Source organism: Lagopus muta, chromosome 3 (assembly GCF_023343835.1).
Source record: "Lagopus muta isolate bLagMut1 chromosome 3, bLagMut1 primary, whole genome shotgun sequence".
NCBI lineage: Eukaryota > Metazoa > Chordata > Aves > Galliformes > Phasianidae > Lagopus > Lagopus muta.
Window position 1 is genome coordinate 38,471,638 of NC_064435.1, and position 15,563 is coordinate 38,487,200.

Consider the following 15,563-nt stretch of genomic DNA (forward strand, 5'->3'; position numbering starts at 1 on the left):
TGTTACACTTCGGAGAAGTTTTGGACTACTCCTTGTCAGCATTTCGTTTCCCAGAAAATAGCACTCATTTTCCAAGGATGATGCTTGTTCCGAGCCTCTGTTTACACATAGAGCTCTTTAGGGGGTTGACAGGGTCTCTCCTTCCTGATGCTGATTATTAGTTTCAGATGACTGCTAAGGATCTCCCTTATGAGGGATGTACCCAGGGAATTAAAATGAAGTCACTTTAATTAATTATGAAGCGTTGATATGCAAGACTGCATTCAATTGACCGTATAATTCATACATTTGTGGATAACCGCTAGTACTGCTAAGTCACTGACAAACAATTCTATGGCTCCATTTCACTGGGGAAAAAGAAAAAGGAGAGGGGGGCATAACAAGCTAAAATATAAACAATGCCCTAGCACTCCTTGCCATTTAATATTCTGGTAATCCTACACTCCTAAAACATGAAGAGAAGTTATACCTGACCAGAAGAGGCTCAGCCAACTGTATGGAAGACCAGGTAATCCCACAGGGAGCAGATTTTATGCCAAAAGGAATTGTGCTCCATGTGCAAACCAGTAGCTGAGAGCACCAGGCACTCCTTGGGTAGAGCTGCGCCTTGGGTGATTGCACCCTGCTCCACCCAACCTTTCTCTCTGTTCTCCAATAGAGTTGTAAAACTCTCTTTCATCTCACTCAGCATGTCGCACATTCAGCCTCTGTACAGATGGATATTGGTGTGAATTTCTACATGGAAATCATTATACGTACACCTCTAAGGAACTGCACTACACATTGCACAGAAGCCTGATCATTCAGAAAGCCCCACGTTTACATACAGAGGTAGAGCACACACAAGATCTACAACAAAGCACTGCTTTTCCTTCCAAAATCAGCTTTGCTCTCAAGCTATGCTGTAGATACTAAAGAAGGAACCAATGACACCAGGAACTGAGAATTCTCCCCACTTGTGAACATACTCCATTTGTTGCAATAAATCTAAGGATCCGGAAAGTGAGTGATACTTTGTTATGGCATCCCAGGGTCTCATGGCCTTGCAGTGCTGCTGTGTTCCCTGAAGCTTGAAGGCCACAGGCAGAACCAGAGCCACGCTGCTACTGCACTGGCACACAGCAATAGCCTGTCCATGACCAAAATGAAGATTAGGAATGAAATTAAGAACTCCAGAGAGAGAAGTTTGAAGTAACATCACATTGTGTTCTCCGATGCAACAATTCCAAAATAATAGAGTTTCCCGAAGACAAACCTGAAGGCATTCCATTCCACCCAGCAGGTAAGAAACCCCAGAAGCATTTTCAGCTGTAGCACACACAGCACAACACGATTCCATACCAAAATGTTAACCCCCGAAAAACTCTGCGGGCTGAACTCTGCCCCATTCGAGCAGCACTAAGTGTATTTACAGCACATTCAGCCCCCAGAGAAATCCCTCCTGGAAACACGCTCCGAACTTGGGGAAACGCGACTTGTGCAAACTATGATGTCATCCATCTGCCTCTCAGGGAGAGCCTTCCCCCTGCGCCCACCTCGGCACAGCCTCTCCGCAAGGCACGGCACAGCCCACCGCCGCCCGATCTGTCTGACAGCAGCCACTCAAAAGTTTGATTCCTTCACCGCATCACATCGTGCAGAAAGCGCGTTCTGAGGGCAAAGAGCGGGGCATTACACGCAGACAGCACCAGCACAGCGCCGGGAGGCTGCGTGCGTTCCCATCTCCTCGAAAAGTTCCCGGCGGGCAGCACCACCGTCCCGTCCGCGCGTCAGGACCCCGGCACGCACGCACCGACGGCACGTTTTCAGAACACTCTCCTTTTCTCTCCTCTTTTCCATTTTTTCCCCTTTGAATCCTCGCACGCTTTCCCAACGGCTCAGCCCAGTTCCCGGCGCACGCGGCTCGGGCTCTCCCCTCATCCCACCCGGCCCCCGCTCACCTCCAAACCTGCCCCAGCTGCAGGATGTGGACGAGGGACTGCAGGAGCCAGATGCAGAAGGCGCACGACGCCGACCTGCCGCTGCCGGTGCGGCTGCTGCTGGAGGGGCCGCCTCCAGCGGGGCCGCTGCTGCCGCTGCTGCTGCTGTTGGCGTTGCCCTTGCTGGCAGTGGAAGCCTGCCGCTGCGGCGTGCAGGGCCGAGCGGAGTCGATGTCCGCGGCCGCCGAGCTGCTGCTCACCAGCAGTTTGCTCTCGGCAGCGGGGCACTGCCCGGAGGCGGCGGCGGCGGCCGTGCCGTCTTCCGCGCCGAAGTCGTGCGCGAACCAGCGGAAGCTGAACACCTGCACGGAGAGGGAGCCCAGCAGCACGAAGAAGAGGGTGAGCCCGAACCACCAGCGCTGGCCCCGCAGGTAGTAGTCGACCGCCAGCCAGATGTCGGTGCCCACGTCTGCGAAGTACACGGCCAGCGCGGCCAGGATCCAGAGGCAGTCCCACAGCGAGTAGCGCCGCTGCTCCCTGCCCAGCCGCAGGCAAAGCGAGGACGAGCCCCCGCCCGAGCCCCGCGAGCCCCCGCCGCCGCCCCCTCCTTCTCCTCCTCTACCGCCGCCGCAGCAGCAGCAGCAACAGCAGCGGGAGCCGCCGCCCGAGCCGTCCCCGCCGCCGCTGCAGCACCCGCCCCCGGGCGCCTCGTCGTCGTCGCTGCCGCCGCCCGGCCCGGCGCCCGCGGGCAGCCCCGGGGCCAGCGCTTGCACGGAGCCCGAGTGTTCGGAGTTCTGCAGCGGCGTGAACGCCACCTCGCCGCCCTTCTTCATCTTCCGCCGCCCGTCCGACTTCGCGGCCATGATGCTTCACTCAGCCCCGCCGGAGAGCGAGCGGTAGCAGCGAGCGCTCCTTTATCCCGCGCCTCCCCCTGCTCCTCCTCCTCCGCCGCCCGCCTCCCGCCCTCTGCAGCCGCCGCGGACCGCCGCTCCCCGCGTCCCCGCTCCGCGCCCGCGGGCGGCTCCTCCGCGGCGGCCGCGGCCGCAGCGCCGCCTGCCTGCCTGCTCGCCTGCGGGAGCCGCACTCAGCTCAGCTCCGCTCAGCCCGCCCGCCCCGCGCCCGCCGCCGCCTCCTCCGCGGGGGCCGCCGGGGCCGCCGCGCTCTGCCCGAGCCGGGAGCGGGCAGGGCAGCGCCGCCCGGAGCAGCGCATCCCGCACCCGCCGCCGCCCGCGCCCGCCGCCGCCACCACCCAGCTGACTGACGCCGGCAAAGAGGATGACCTCATCCCTCCTCCCTCCCTGCCGCCGCCCCCCGCCCCGCACCGGCACCGGCGCTGGCGCAGGGGCGGGGAAGGGGGCGCTCGGCCCCGCGGCTGCCAGGAGGTGCGGGCGCGGCGGCACCGGAGGGCGGTGGCGACGGGGCGTGTGCCGGGACCGCACCGCGTCCCGGCGGGAGGGGCGCTCCGCCGGCTCTGCCGCCGCCCCCCGCTGCCGTCGGCGCGGCCCTGGGGACGGGGGGACCCGAAGCGGAGGAACCGCCCCTCCTGGGCAACCTCCGCGAGTTGGGAGCTCCGCAGCCGCCCGTTTCCCATCCCGCTGGAAACGCCGCTCTAGTTGTCGTAACTTTGTGAAACGCAGCCGAGAGAAGTGTCATTCCCAAATGATGCCGTGACTCGCACTTTCTTAACAGGCGTCTGGGGGAAGGTGGGGAGGCACCGTTTTAGTCCGCCAACCCGAAGAAATGGCATTTGAAACATTTCTTTCGGCAAACGAACTCACTCCCTGCCTCCCTCCCTCCGCCCCATCCTCTTCCCCACAGCCCGGGAGCTCCCGGAGCCCTTTAAACCTCAGCGCGGTGCTTCGGTGCCCTCAGCTCTCATCGGCCGCCTGCCCTCGGCCTTCTGCCTCCTCTCGCCCCCATACCCAATGCGTGCGGGGTGAGCCGCTGATACACCTCTTTGGCTCTCTATTTTATACCTGTGGAATAAGCTCAAAGCATCCCTAAAACAGAGCAGTGAGAGAGTTCAAGCTCGTTGCTGGAATGCTCTAATGGGAATGTCAGTGTGGCTGTGATAGGGCACTGTTACATTAAGATAGGTGACTAAACATAGCCCCTTCCAATTATTAATGAAAGAAAAGGAGTTATATGGGCAGCTGAAAATGCCTTCTAACCCTTCAATCTGCATGGTCAGTATGAAGTTCCCTTTCGGACACAATCTTTTACTTCAGATCTCAAGAAAAGACGACAGAGTGCATTGCTGGGTTATTCCGAGGGTGTTAAGAACTCAGAACTCAGCCTTTGGAAGGCGGCGAGCACGCAGAAACCTCATTTTGCTTGTTCTTTTGCATGTTATCACACATTACAAGAGTCTTTAATTACATCATTGCATAATGGTTCTTAAATAATATACATTTCCTCTGCAATCTCTTTTGCAGTGCTGGAGCTGCACTTTTATTTCTGTTCCTTTTTTTAACCCCGCATTAATTTCATTCTCATTACGGTCCATATGATCTCCATTGCCTCAGACTTTTAATGCAAATTGCTTCTTTCTCCAGGTATCTTTTAATAATTCACCCAGTCCCTATATATAATACAATATATGCACCTAAGCTCCCCTTGTCAGCAGAGAAGGTGCTTAATAAAAGAGCTAATTTAGCTGCAAGTTCGTGGCTTACGTATCTCAATAAGTTCCCAAGTCATTCTATTTATAGTTAAATCTTCAAGAAAATGGTTTAGTGTGCATTTTAAGTTACTTCAGTTGATACTTTATGACATACGCAGGTCAAATGGTGCTACAGATTTCTAATAGAGGTTATGGGGTGATATGGGGTTGCATGGGGGTGCAACTGCTGTGCTTCTGGAGCTGAAAGTCTCACCTAAACTGTTTGGGGTGGGGGAGAGGAGAACGAATGGAAATTGTCATTCAGGGTGAGGATAGTAAGGTGGAGATTGGGGTCCCATGGACTAAAAGGGCAGAAGATACCTATGAGCAATGCAGCAAATATTTAGGAACAGAAGGCATCAGGCCGGCTGTGCCCGATGGCAGCACGTTATTACCAATCAGCTTGGAGGCAGTGATTGCTGGGGCCACGTGTCCCTGGTGTCCTGCTCTCCCTGCTCCAGATGTGGGGTACTTTTTCAGCTATATTCACCCTCAGCCACTTCCCTTGCGAACAGAATTTGATCAGAAGAGATCCACCCACCACACTGAAGGACTCCGGCTCACCCCAGCAGGTTTTAGATCAGACCCACTCATCTGAAGTGTGGGGAGGGTTTTGCACTTTCCTCCTGTATTTCTCTATTTCTCCAAGGCCAGGCTGGATGTGGCTCTGGGCAGCCTGGTTTGGTGGTTGGTGACCCTGCCCATAGCAGGGGGGTTGAAACTAGGTGATCATCGTGGTCCTTTTCAACCCAGGCCATTCTACGGTTCTATGATTCTATGATTCACTAGGTTTGTTTTTCTCTTTTTGGATTCAACTTCTGTGGCATTTGTGAGAGGACTCATATCATCTGTTAACTGATACTCTTTGTTAAATGAAGGCAGATGAACATTTAAACCTAAATTAAATGTACGGCTGCTGGACACTTCCAGGGGAACATCTTCTGTTTTATTTTATCACTTAAGAGATTATCAATAGAAAGGGCCCCAAATAATAAGTAAGTGTTGAAGAAATTGCTTCCAAGAAACAGAATCAAATTTCCACTTCGTTACTCTGGCTTAGCTCCTATGGAGCTATATCAGGGCCAGAGGAGTTTGTATACACACAGTGTACAAACCAGCATGCATTCAGCAAGCCAATGTTGTTACTAAACCTCAGAAATTATTAATTATGAAATATAATTGAAGGGCAAAAATGCAATTGCAGACATCGATACATATTTCATAAACCAAAGTACAGACACACTCATTTCTCACGTAAATGCACTTTGAAGCACATTGTATTCATGGCATTTTTTTTCCCCACTTTTCTTTGAAGAAAACATTTTTATGAATATCACAAAGATCTGCCTTTGCCTTCTGAATTGCAACTGCTGTTTGCTTTTTTTTTTTTTTTTTTTTGCCTTTTTACCCTTAAAATATCAAACCAGTCTCTGTCTACACTAAGAATACTTTTTATTTTGTTTGTCTTTCTGCTTTTCATTGCAGACATTTCACTGCATGAGTTTCTTTTTTTTTTTTTCAGATTCTCAACCATGATCTTTTTCACAATCTTCTTTAGCTCTACAGCACAGATGGCCCTACAAAAATATACTCATCCTCTGTTGTCCTTTCATTTCACCATCAGAATGTATTTATACTCTACTAGCACACTCTGGAATAGGTTGCCCAAGGAGGCTGTGGATGCCCCATTCCTGGAGGCATTCAAGGCCAGGCTGGATGTGGCTCTGGGCAGCCTGGTCTGGTGGTTGGTGACCCTGCACACAGCAGGGGGTTGAAACTAGATGAACATTGTGGTCCTTTTCAACCCAGGGCATTCTATGATTCTGATTCTATGATTCAATTTTTGCATGCATTCATTCCAAACTGTTCTTAAATCTTTTTTCCTTTGTTTGAAAACTTTTCTGCATTTTCTTCTATCTCAAAATAACTGAAACAGAATGACGCCCCATGGTAGTATTTTGGCACAAAATCCTACATTTCTCATCACATTTAACCTTTGAAGAGCAGCCTTGGCAATTCTGTGTCATGAAAGAGATGTGCAGAACTTCACTGCTCCAGCAGGACTTGGGGTGGGCCCCCTCTGGAATAAGTGAAGTGCTAAGTCATAAGGAGCTCTTTGCTGATTCCTTCAGAAGACCTGGTGATTCTGCAATCAGGTTGCTCCCTTTCCTCCTTGGTTTGTTTCCCTTTCCCTTCTAGCTACCTTCCTGTATCTGCTTTATTTCTCTCCCAAAGGCACACTGTGCATTCCTCTGCACTGTGCTGCTTCTCTCTTTCTTGCTGTGCATGATAACAGAGAATCTGATTAACATCCATTTTCTTCACTCATTCCCTCTGAATTAGCCTCACCACTGAGTGAGGTTTTCACAAGTTTTGGAGATTATCAGTAGATCTGTGTTTAGGTTACACAGTTACCAGTTACATACACAGTTACACAGTTGATATAGAAGGTCTCTATAATATTTACATACTGCAGTGCCAAACTGCCCTTGTGCCCAAACAGTTGCATTCACAACACACACGTGTCAGTGGATGATCTCATAACTTAAACACCTCATTGAGAATGCGTTTCCAACACTTTAGCAAATGAACAAAAGCACAAATGAAAAGTAAAGTGGTAAAATATTTACAAAATTAACATTAAATTACCTTATATTTTTAAAATATATTGAGTATAAGCTGCTATTGCTTGCTTGCTTTACCTTGAGATTATTTTATTTATGGACCTGTATGCTGATTTACACAGAGGAATTTTTTTGGACCATAAAATTGCCTTTAAAATTGAGAATCATAGAATCATAGAATTGCTCAGGTTGGAAAAGACCTTAAAGATCATCAAGTCCAACCACAATCTAACCAAACTACCCAAACTCTAACAACTTCCGCTAAATCATGTCCCTGAGCACCACATCCAAACAGTTTTTAAACACATCCAGGGATGGTGAAATGTGAGAATCAAGTATTTCAACACGTTAGCTCACTTCTACAATTGCAAAGAATACTCTGAAATGTTCCCTGGTTTGGGAAATTAATTCATTTATATCATCCTGGTAATGCTGTATTTATTTTGCAGAGACCTCTTTTCTGCAGTGCGTCACACATGAAAATGCCAACCCATATGCACCTACCTCATAAGAAGATACTCAGAGTAGCAGGGCTTTTAAGTCAACACCTAACTTTACTCCAGACTATAATTCAATCTTAGTGGGATAATTTATATATCTATGATTTAGGAGTATATTTTCATCTTTGACATATACTTACATTTCACGGTAAATTGGGAGCCGTGGTTTCTTGTGTTACGATTGACTGAAGATTTCTTACATTTACATTTATTAATCAGAAATGGGATGCCAGTTACCTTTTATGTTGCTTCATATCATGTATTTTAAAATATAACCAAAGGTGAATGTCAATGTATAATGAGTGAAGGCAGAAGATATATGGGAAGACCTCACAGGAAGCGAGCCTGCAGCCAAGCTTTGTACAAGGTGCACAAAATCTTCCACTGCCATTCTGCATTCAGCAGCCAACAAGACACCAAGCAAATCACGCATTATTATAAATGGAAAAAGCATTTATACAATGCCTAGTGGGATAGTAAGATGTCCTGTGACATCGTATTTAATACGATTAAGTATTAAATAACAAGTAATATTATAAAAAGATAAGTAATTCTTAATACAATTAAGAATTTCCAAAAGTTTGAAGGAGAAAACGAACAGTTCCATTTTTCCCCCTTTTTGCTTCAGCTGTTTAAAATGAGTTCATGCAGGAAGATTCAGGCACAGCACAGCACAGAGGAGTTCATGGACTTTTCAAGCTTTTTCCTTATGGGAAAGCAGTCCAAGAGAACATTTTAAATTGATGTGTGAGCAGAGGATGTTTACACTTGCAAACAGGTCTATAGATACTAATATTAACAAATCCAGGACTCACCCAAGACTTCTAAGGTAACTCAGACAAGCACTTGGAATGGCCTTTTTTTCTTAATTTGACTTTGTTTCTCCCACTGACAAGCTACAGAATAGATAGATATAATAAAGCTGCTCTTATATACTTAGGAGGAAAGAATTCTTTCTTCAGAACATACTTGGAATTGCTCGGAGATTAAATGGTCCAATGAATCAGTCAGAACTTGGCTATATTTTTTTTTTCAAATCATTAACAGAAGAAACTGAGACTCATAGGGCTTAAACGGGCAGAAATGTTTAAGAGCCTATACTATGTTTTTAGGCTATATTCTAGCATCCACCTCCCACTTGAAGTTTTCTCTGCAGTGCAAAATTCAATGTTACTGCTTCACTGTAGTAATAGCAAGGATAAGAATAATAAAATCCTGCAGCCACTGCCCTCACACAGATCTGTAAGGACAGGAGGCAGCAGGGAGAGGAAGCAGAAGACAAACACTTTTCTCCACTGCAGCCTTGACTCTTGATTTATCTCACTGCTCCTTCCATGGGTGCCAAATGCCTGGGTCTCTTACTGACACAGGAGGTCTTATTTCCATGCCACATCTCTGTTTCCTGCAGAGGCACCACCGGTGTCAATATCTGCCCAGAGTCTCCATACACACTGTGGGTGCTGGCAACAAGAGCAAAGCATCTGGTCTTTGCAACAGCAGCTGAGTGCACACGAGGTGGCACCTCTGCAATGTCTCTGCCTTTGGCCAGCTCTCTTGTCCCTTCCAAGGGATATGGATTAAGTGACATGTGCCAAACACAGCAGACATCACTGTTTACCATGCGGAAGAGGCAGGTTTGGGGTTTGGCTCCAGTCACAATCTCGATATGCTAAGTGGCATGTCTTTGAAGCAAGAACTGATAAGGAAGTTATGGTATTTCAAGCTTTCTTATCAAAGTATAATCCTCCGGCAATATGTTCTGCAAGCACCTGCAATGCACTTGAAATGAAATGAAACCCTGTGCTGTGACAGTTTTCCAGTAGTAGAAGGGTAGAAGTGTTACATGACTCTGGATCTAGGGGAGTGAATCCAATACCTTATTTATACTCTGTATGTTCAGAGGAAATAATTTTCAAGTAAGGACACCAGCTGCTGAAAGAGGTATTCACTGCTAGTAATAAAAAACAGATTAGGGAGGCATTATTTACACTTGATAAATCAGAGATGGCATCAAAGAGAGCTAGTATTACAAACTATTAATGAAAGACATAATAATGAAACAAATCACATAATAGATCACAACGAAGTGATTCAGTGTAATGAATACTGATACTAAGTAAGTGAACTGTGCACTCTGGGGATACAATTTCAAATCCATTCCAGTGTAAGCAAAAAGAGCACTTTTAGAAGAAATTGACTCTGTTCCATTGCTCACTCAGATCACATCCACGCCTTACACTAGCTCTCCCTGTGATGACGTATAAAGTAGATAAAACTGAAATTACCTGCCAAGCCCTGTTATATTTGTTTATTGCTTATAATAACAACTGAAATCTCATAATCCATGCAGATATCTGACAACATTCCTCATTTCAAAGAACAATGTGAGTAAATAAACATTAAATGTACTGAAAAGCCGGACAAGATATCACTGAGTACAGATTTGTTTAATTCTTGTGATTATAGAAAGTACATTGCTGCTACAAAACATGGTAGTGCCTTGGAGGCGAACAGGTCTAAAATTCAGTTCTTTATACAGATTTTGAGTTTTGGAGGTACTAAATGTGGAGTCTTTGATTAAACAGGGGGATGCCCTATGTAGTCAATACGCAGTATTTGTATTCTGATCACAGACATCAAACTTCTGGAGTTGTGCAAATCATGGTTCCATTTCAGACTCGTCTTTATTCTAAACTCTTCCTCAGTCAACCAGCAACTGTAGCAGTACCAAACTAAACATCTAGCCACTTATTATTCGCTTATTATTTTGTGTATTTATTCTAAATATGTTTGTATTTATGGTGTGTTTTCAATAGTAATAGCGATTTTTTTTGAAGTAATGACATTTGCACATATAGCACTAGAGAGACAGATAGATGCCTAAGAATGGGCACTGCAAAAATCAGCAAGCTGAGCACAGAGCTGCATAAGTTAGCCAGTGAGCTATTGCAGTGCTAGTGATAAGAAATGATGAAAAAGTCTCTCTTAAGAGACCCTTTGGATCTAAAGGATCTCAGCTGAGGTTCTGGCTCAGCTACAAGATTTTGCAGTCAAATGCCAGTGGGAAGCTTACTGCCACAGGCTTAATGCCTGAATAACAAATTCTTTATTCCTCTCTGTTACATACCTGGTCTTATAAAAAAGGAAATAACACATGGTAAGGCCAAAGAGTTGTGCAGCCTGTTTGGAAAATGATTTTGAGGAAATATTAGTTTTAATAAATGTAGAAATTGAAACTATGTATCAGTTTAATAAAAATTGGCAGATTTGACCCAAGAGCTAACTTCAACTTACTCACAAATTATTACTGAAATAAAAATGTGTTACTAAATGTATCTACTATTACGAATGCTCAGCTCAAGTCCACAGAGCCATGTTACAGATTAAAATTGATGTTTTCTAAATTTCAGCCATGCAAAGATTTTGAGCAACTCTGGTTGGATTGGAGCACAGTGTTCACATTAGACATGTTTAATTTACTGTGATGTTTTTAATGCATTGTTTTGACATTCCTTCACAGTAATTACAATACCTTCAGAATTATAACATACAAGTAAATCAAACAAGCAGGAATTTGGAGAAGCAGCACACTATCAAAAAATCAGAAAATGAGCAGCTATGGGTAAAGTTGCACTACGGTGCTACCATCGCTTCCATCCCCAGCAAGCCACCTACAAGGCAAAAAACATTAAAACTTGTCATACGATCATAGAACCAGAGAAACATAGAATGTCTTGAATTGGAATGGACATTAAAGCTCATTTAGTTCTACTCCACTGCTGTGGGTTGGGCTGCCACCCACTAGAGTGGGCTGCCTAGAGCCCCATCCAACCTGGCCTTGAATGTTTCCAGGGATGGAGCATCCATGACTCTCTGGGCAGCCTATGCCCAGAATGCCTAAGAATTTTCTCTTAGCATCTAACCTAAATCTCCCATATTTTAGTTTAAAACTGCTCCCCCTTGTCTTATCAGACTATGTAAAGTGTGAGCTTCTGCCTTTTTTATAAGCTCCCTTTAAGCACTGAAAGACCTTTAAGTACTGAGCTTTCCCTAGAGCCTTCTCTTCTGCAGGCTGAAAAAAAAAAAAAAAAAACCAGCTTCCTCAGCCTTTCTTTGTAGGAGAAGTGCTCCATCACTTTGCTCTTCCAGACAGAATCCCTATATTCTTCCCATGCCAACAATTTCTTCTTTCACTGCCTGGACATTTATGGAGTTTGGCCATTAGGTCATTACTCAGCCATGCCATTTTCCTGCCTTCCTTCTATATTTCTTACATATATGCATGGAGAGCTCTTGTACTCTAAGAAAAGTATCCTTAAAGAGTTGCAGAGTTGCCAGCTCTGCTCCATTCTTTTGTCCCTGACCTGTTCCTTTGTCCCTAAAGACAGCTTCCCAGGGGATGCCTCCCACTAATTTCTTAAACAGAAGTTTGCTCTTCTGAAATTCAAGATCTTGACTTTGCTTTTTGCCAGTCCTTAATCCTTGAGATCATGAACTCAACCAGAGCATGATTGCTACAACCCAGACTGCCTTCAGTCTTAAGCTCTTCAATGATCTCTGCATTGGTGAGCACTAGGTCCAGTAACGCTTCTCTTCTGGATGGTTTGTCTAATGCCTGGACCAGGAAGTTATCCTCAGTGCACTCCAGGAGTCTCCTCAATTGCTTACAACCCACTGTATTTCTTTCCCAGCAGAAAATGGATAGTTGAAAATTTTCATCAGTGTGAGTGCCTGAGAGTGTGATGCTTCTTGTAGCTGAAGCAAGAAGTCCTCATCAACAAGCTCCCCGTGATGAGGCAGTCTGTAGAAGACATTAACCATCAGATGCCCTTTTTTAGACCAATCTCTAACTTTAACTCACAAACTTTTTAGCCTGATCATGGCTGTTTCTCATAAACAGCTGTCTATTTCTTAACATATAGGGCAACACCTTTGCCCCTTCTTCCCCTGTTCTTCTAAAAAGCTTGTAGCCCTTGATAGCAGTCTTCCAGTTGTGTGACTCATCCCACTGTGTTTCCCTGATAGTGATTAAGTGACAGATTTTGTATTGTACCATGGTTTCCAGCTTCTCCTGGTTGTTTTCCTAGCTGTGTGTATCCGTGTAGCGACACTTCAGCAGAGCTTTTGGCCACATTGTCTTCCTAGAGCAGTCCTCCTTTATTCCTCTGAGACAATTCACAGGCATTTCCCTGCTGCTTCTTAAAGTGGCAATACTCCCTTTTTCTTTTGTGTCACTGAGAAGTACATCCCCTTCCTCCACTGAATCGATATGGCAACTTGCTCAGAAAGTGCATTGAGCTGGGCACACATGCACCTGTGACAAACACCCACCTCTGCCCTCAGACCCTGTGGAGACTTCCAGGCTTTGGAAATCCCTGTAACTCGGGGTCTGGGCCCTGCCTACACCCCATCAACCTTTCTGGTGAGGGTTGCTGGCTCCTGGCAGCTCTCTCTTGGGTTCCTCCATGCAGGAACCCCCCTGCACAGCATGATCCCCTATTCTGTTTTAGAATATGCGTATTCTGGACTGGAGCTGATAGCTTCCACTTTATATATACTGTATAGATACAGTATACACAGAAGTTATCAAAGAAACAAATAATAAAAGCCTGCTTTTTCACTTTTGGATTAAGAATTTCAGCACTGACTTATACAGGAGTAACCAACACGATGAAAAGAGTGATCATTTTATTATCCATATATGCATGGTTTAAAAGGAACTGTATAAATATATTAAACAAAGATACATATATTTAATGTCTAGGTTGCTTAACAACAGGTGACAAGTAAATTTTTTTATGGAGTGGGGAAAATTAGGATATTTTAGAGTAAGGAAATATGTCCTGTTTTAGCAAGTTATTATCTGTATACTCCATACTTCTAATGCCACCTCGTTGGCTAAGAAAATACTGGGACATACAGTGGATTCTTTCCCCATAACAGCCTATGGAATTTTTACCACTGACTACACAAGAAACAGACCTGAGCTCAGGTAGACTGGTTAACTGGAATCATGAAGGCAATTGTACTCATTTCATAAAGAGGCTTCCCAAACATTTTTACGCTTCTAGCACTTTTGCAAGGCTTGTGCCAGAATAGCTGATGCCATTATGATCAAGCAGTGAGAATGGGAGGGATTCCTAGCTGGTACTGCATTAACATAGCTCACATCTGAATTTGCACTATTGAACAGCTGGGAAATACATTTGAAGCCAAACAGTTCCAGGCTGCAACACAACTAATCTTGGTAGGTAAAATGCCAAGTTAGGAAAGGATGCACAGCTACTTTCTGGATTCTCAGTATGAATACCTTTTGGAGTCAGCACTTATACCAGAGTTGTCTTTTTTTTAACCCAGTAGGCTTTGACATGAGAAGCGTCTTGTGTGAGCTGGTACAGGGACGTGTGTACTTATAGCTTCCCATATCCTAGGAGTGGACCACAGCTTCTGGGCCAGTGAACATTCTACATCAGGTCTTCTAACTTCTACTGAAATTGTTCTATTTATTTTGAATAAGTATGTATTCATTAAGGCGAGAACTGGACTCTAACCCACAGAGATTCCAGGTAAATGTCCTATTCAGGAGCTTGTATAGTCAGTCTGTGTCTGTCAATCCCAGTTTTCTATTTGGAATGCAAAGAATAGCAGTTCTAATAGCAGTTTTAGATGACATGGTGGAACATGAGACAATAATGTACCCTCGCAGAAAACAAACAAACAAACAAACAAAACACAACAGTATCTTGGGCTGCATTAGGGTGAGTAAGCTGGCAGGTTGCAAGAGGTAAGTCTTCACCTCCACTCAACACTGGTTGGTAAAGATGACCTTCCAAGGTCCCTACCAACCATTCAGTGCTTCTGTGAAATCAACTGTAAATTCTCTTCACAAATTATTGCACAACTGATATTGCAATCTAAGAAATTTTGCTCATGTTCACTTGCCTAAATTTATGTATCTAGGAGATTAGATAGTACCAGAACATGTTTTTGGAAGATTTATGGAACATACATGCAAATTTTAGTGCAGTGCTGTACAGAGATATGCTTTGAGATACTGTGTGACATTAATCATTTTTGTAAAGCTGGCCCTTGTGAGCGGCAGTCCAGGCACTCTCAGGTACTGAGAGTTTGCAGCTACTGTAAACAAAAAAATATATATATTCAGGGTTGGATTTGACTTCCAGGAATTGCCAAGATTGTAGAACTTCAGAACCATTAAATCAAATATTCCTTGCTACTTTTTTTTTTTTTTTTTTTTTTTTTTTTTTTTTTTTTTTTCAGGTCACCAGGCAACATTTCTTAACCTAGATATAAAGAATTTGTAAGTCTTGATACTTGTCTGCTCTCAAGATGAATTAAAATTTTATTTTACACTTAGAAAGACATGAATGTGTTTGCTTCTGTTGTTTACTCTGAAATGTTTTAAGCTGTAAACTGTATACTGTAGTGGACAGTCACTCCAAATATACCCTTCAGTTTGATCCCTAAGTTCTGAAAGTGCATTGTTTCAGTTTGACACTAGAAACCAAAGTAGATTTTCTTTTTGTATATTAGAATCTCTTTACACTAACAACTCTTTATCTGAATAAATTCCTGTATTTAGATTATTAATACATTATTAAAAGTTCTTTTTTTAAAATTTGTAAATCGTAATCATGTTCCACTTAGATAGCTGATAGTCTGTTATATCTTAGACCGATATAGATATTGATCAAAAGGATTTTAGTGTTGCATTTGTGCAAAAAGAAAACCCCAACAATCTAAAACCCACTGCTTTTTCTTTAGATTTGTTATCTGCCACAGCCTATCATCTACCCACCAGCTCGTATTTCTAATTCCATCTCATGTTTGAGTACAT

At 44.7% G+C, this 15,563-nt stretch overlaps 2 protein-coding genes across 3 annotated transcripts in view; both read right to left on the reverse strand.

Annotated features, from left to right (window-relative positions):
- XKR4 (XK related 4) overlaps window positions 1-2,836 on the reverse strand; it is a 227,766-nt gene extending 224,930 nt beyond the window's left edge. For both annotated transcript variants that reach the window (XR_007375587.1, XM_048938433.1), the window contains exon 1: window positions 1,941-2,836. Coding sequence is in view for 1 of the 2 variants with exons in the window: in XM_048938433.1 (XP_048794390.1) it covers window positions 1,941-2,782 (842 nt within the window). In the remaining variant the exon portion in view is untranslated. The remainder of the gene's footprint in view (window positions 1-1,940) is intronic.
- A 7,321-nt stretch (window positions 2,837-10,157) lies between these two features.
- Window positions 10,158-15,563, reverse strand: part of LOC125691128 (lipoxygenase homology domain-containing protein 1-like) — a 221,619-nt gene continuing 216,213 nt past the window's right edge. The window contains exon 61 of the mRNA XM_048940117.1: window positions 10,158-11,376. Coding sequence (XP_048796074.1) covers window positions 11,322-11,376 — 55 coding nt within the window. The 3' untranslated portion in view covers window positions 10,158-11,321. The remainder of the gene's footprint in view (window positions 11,377-15,563) is intronic.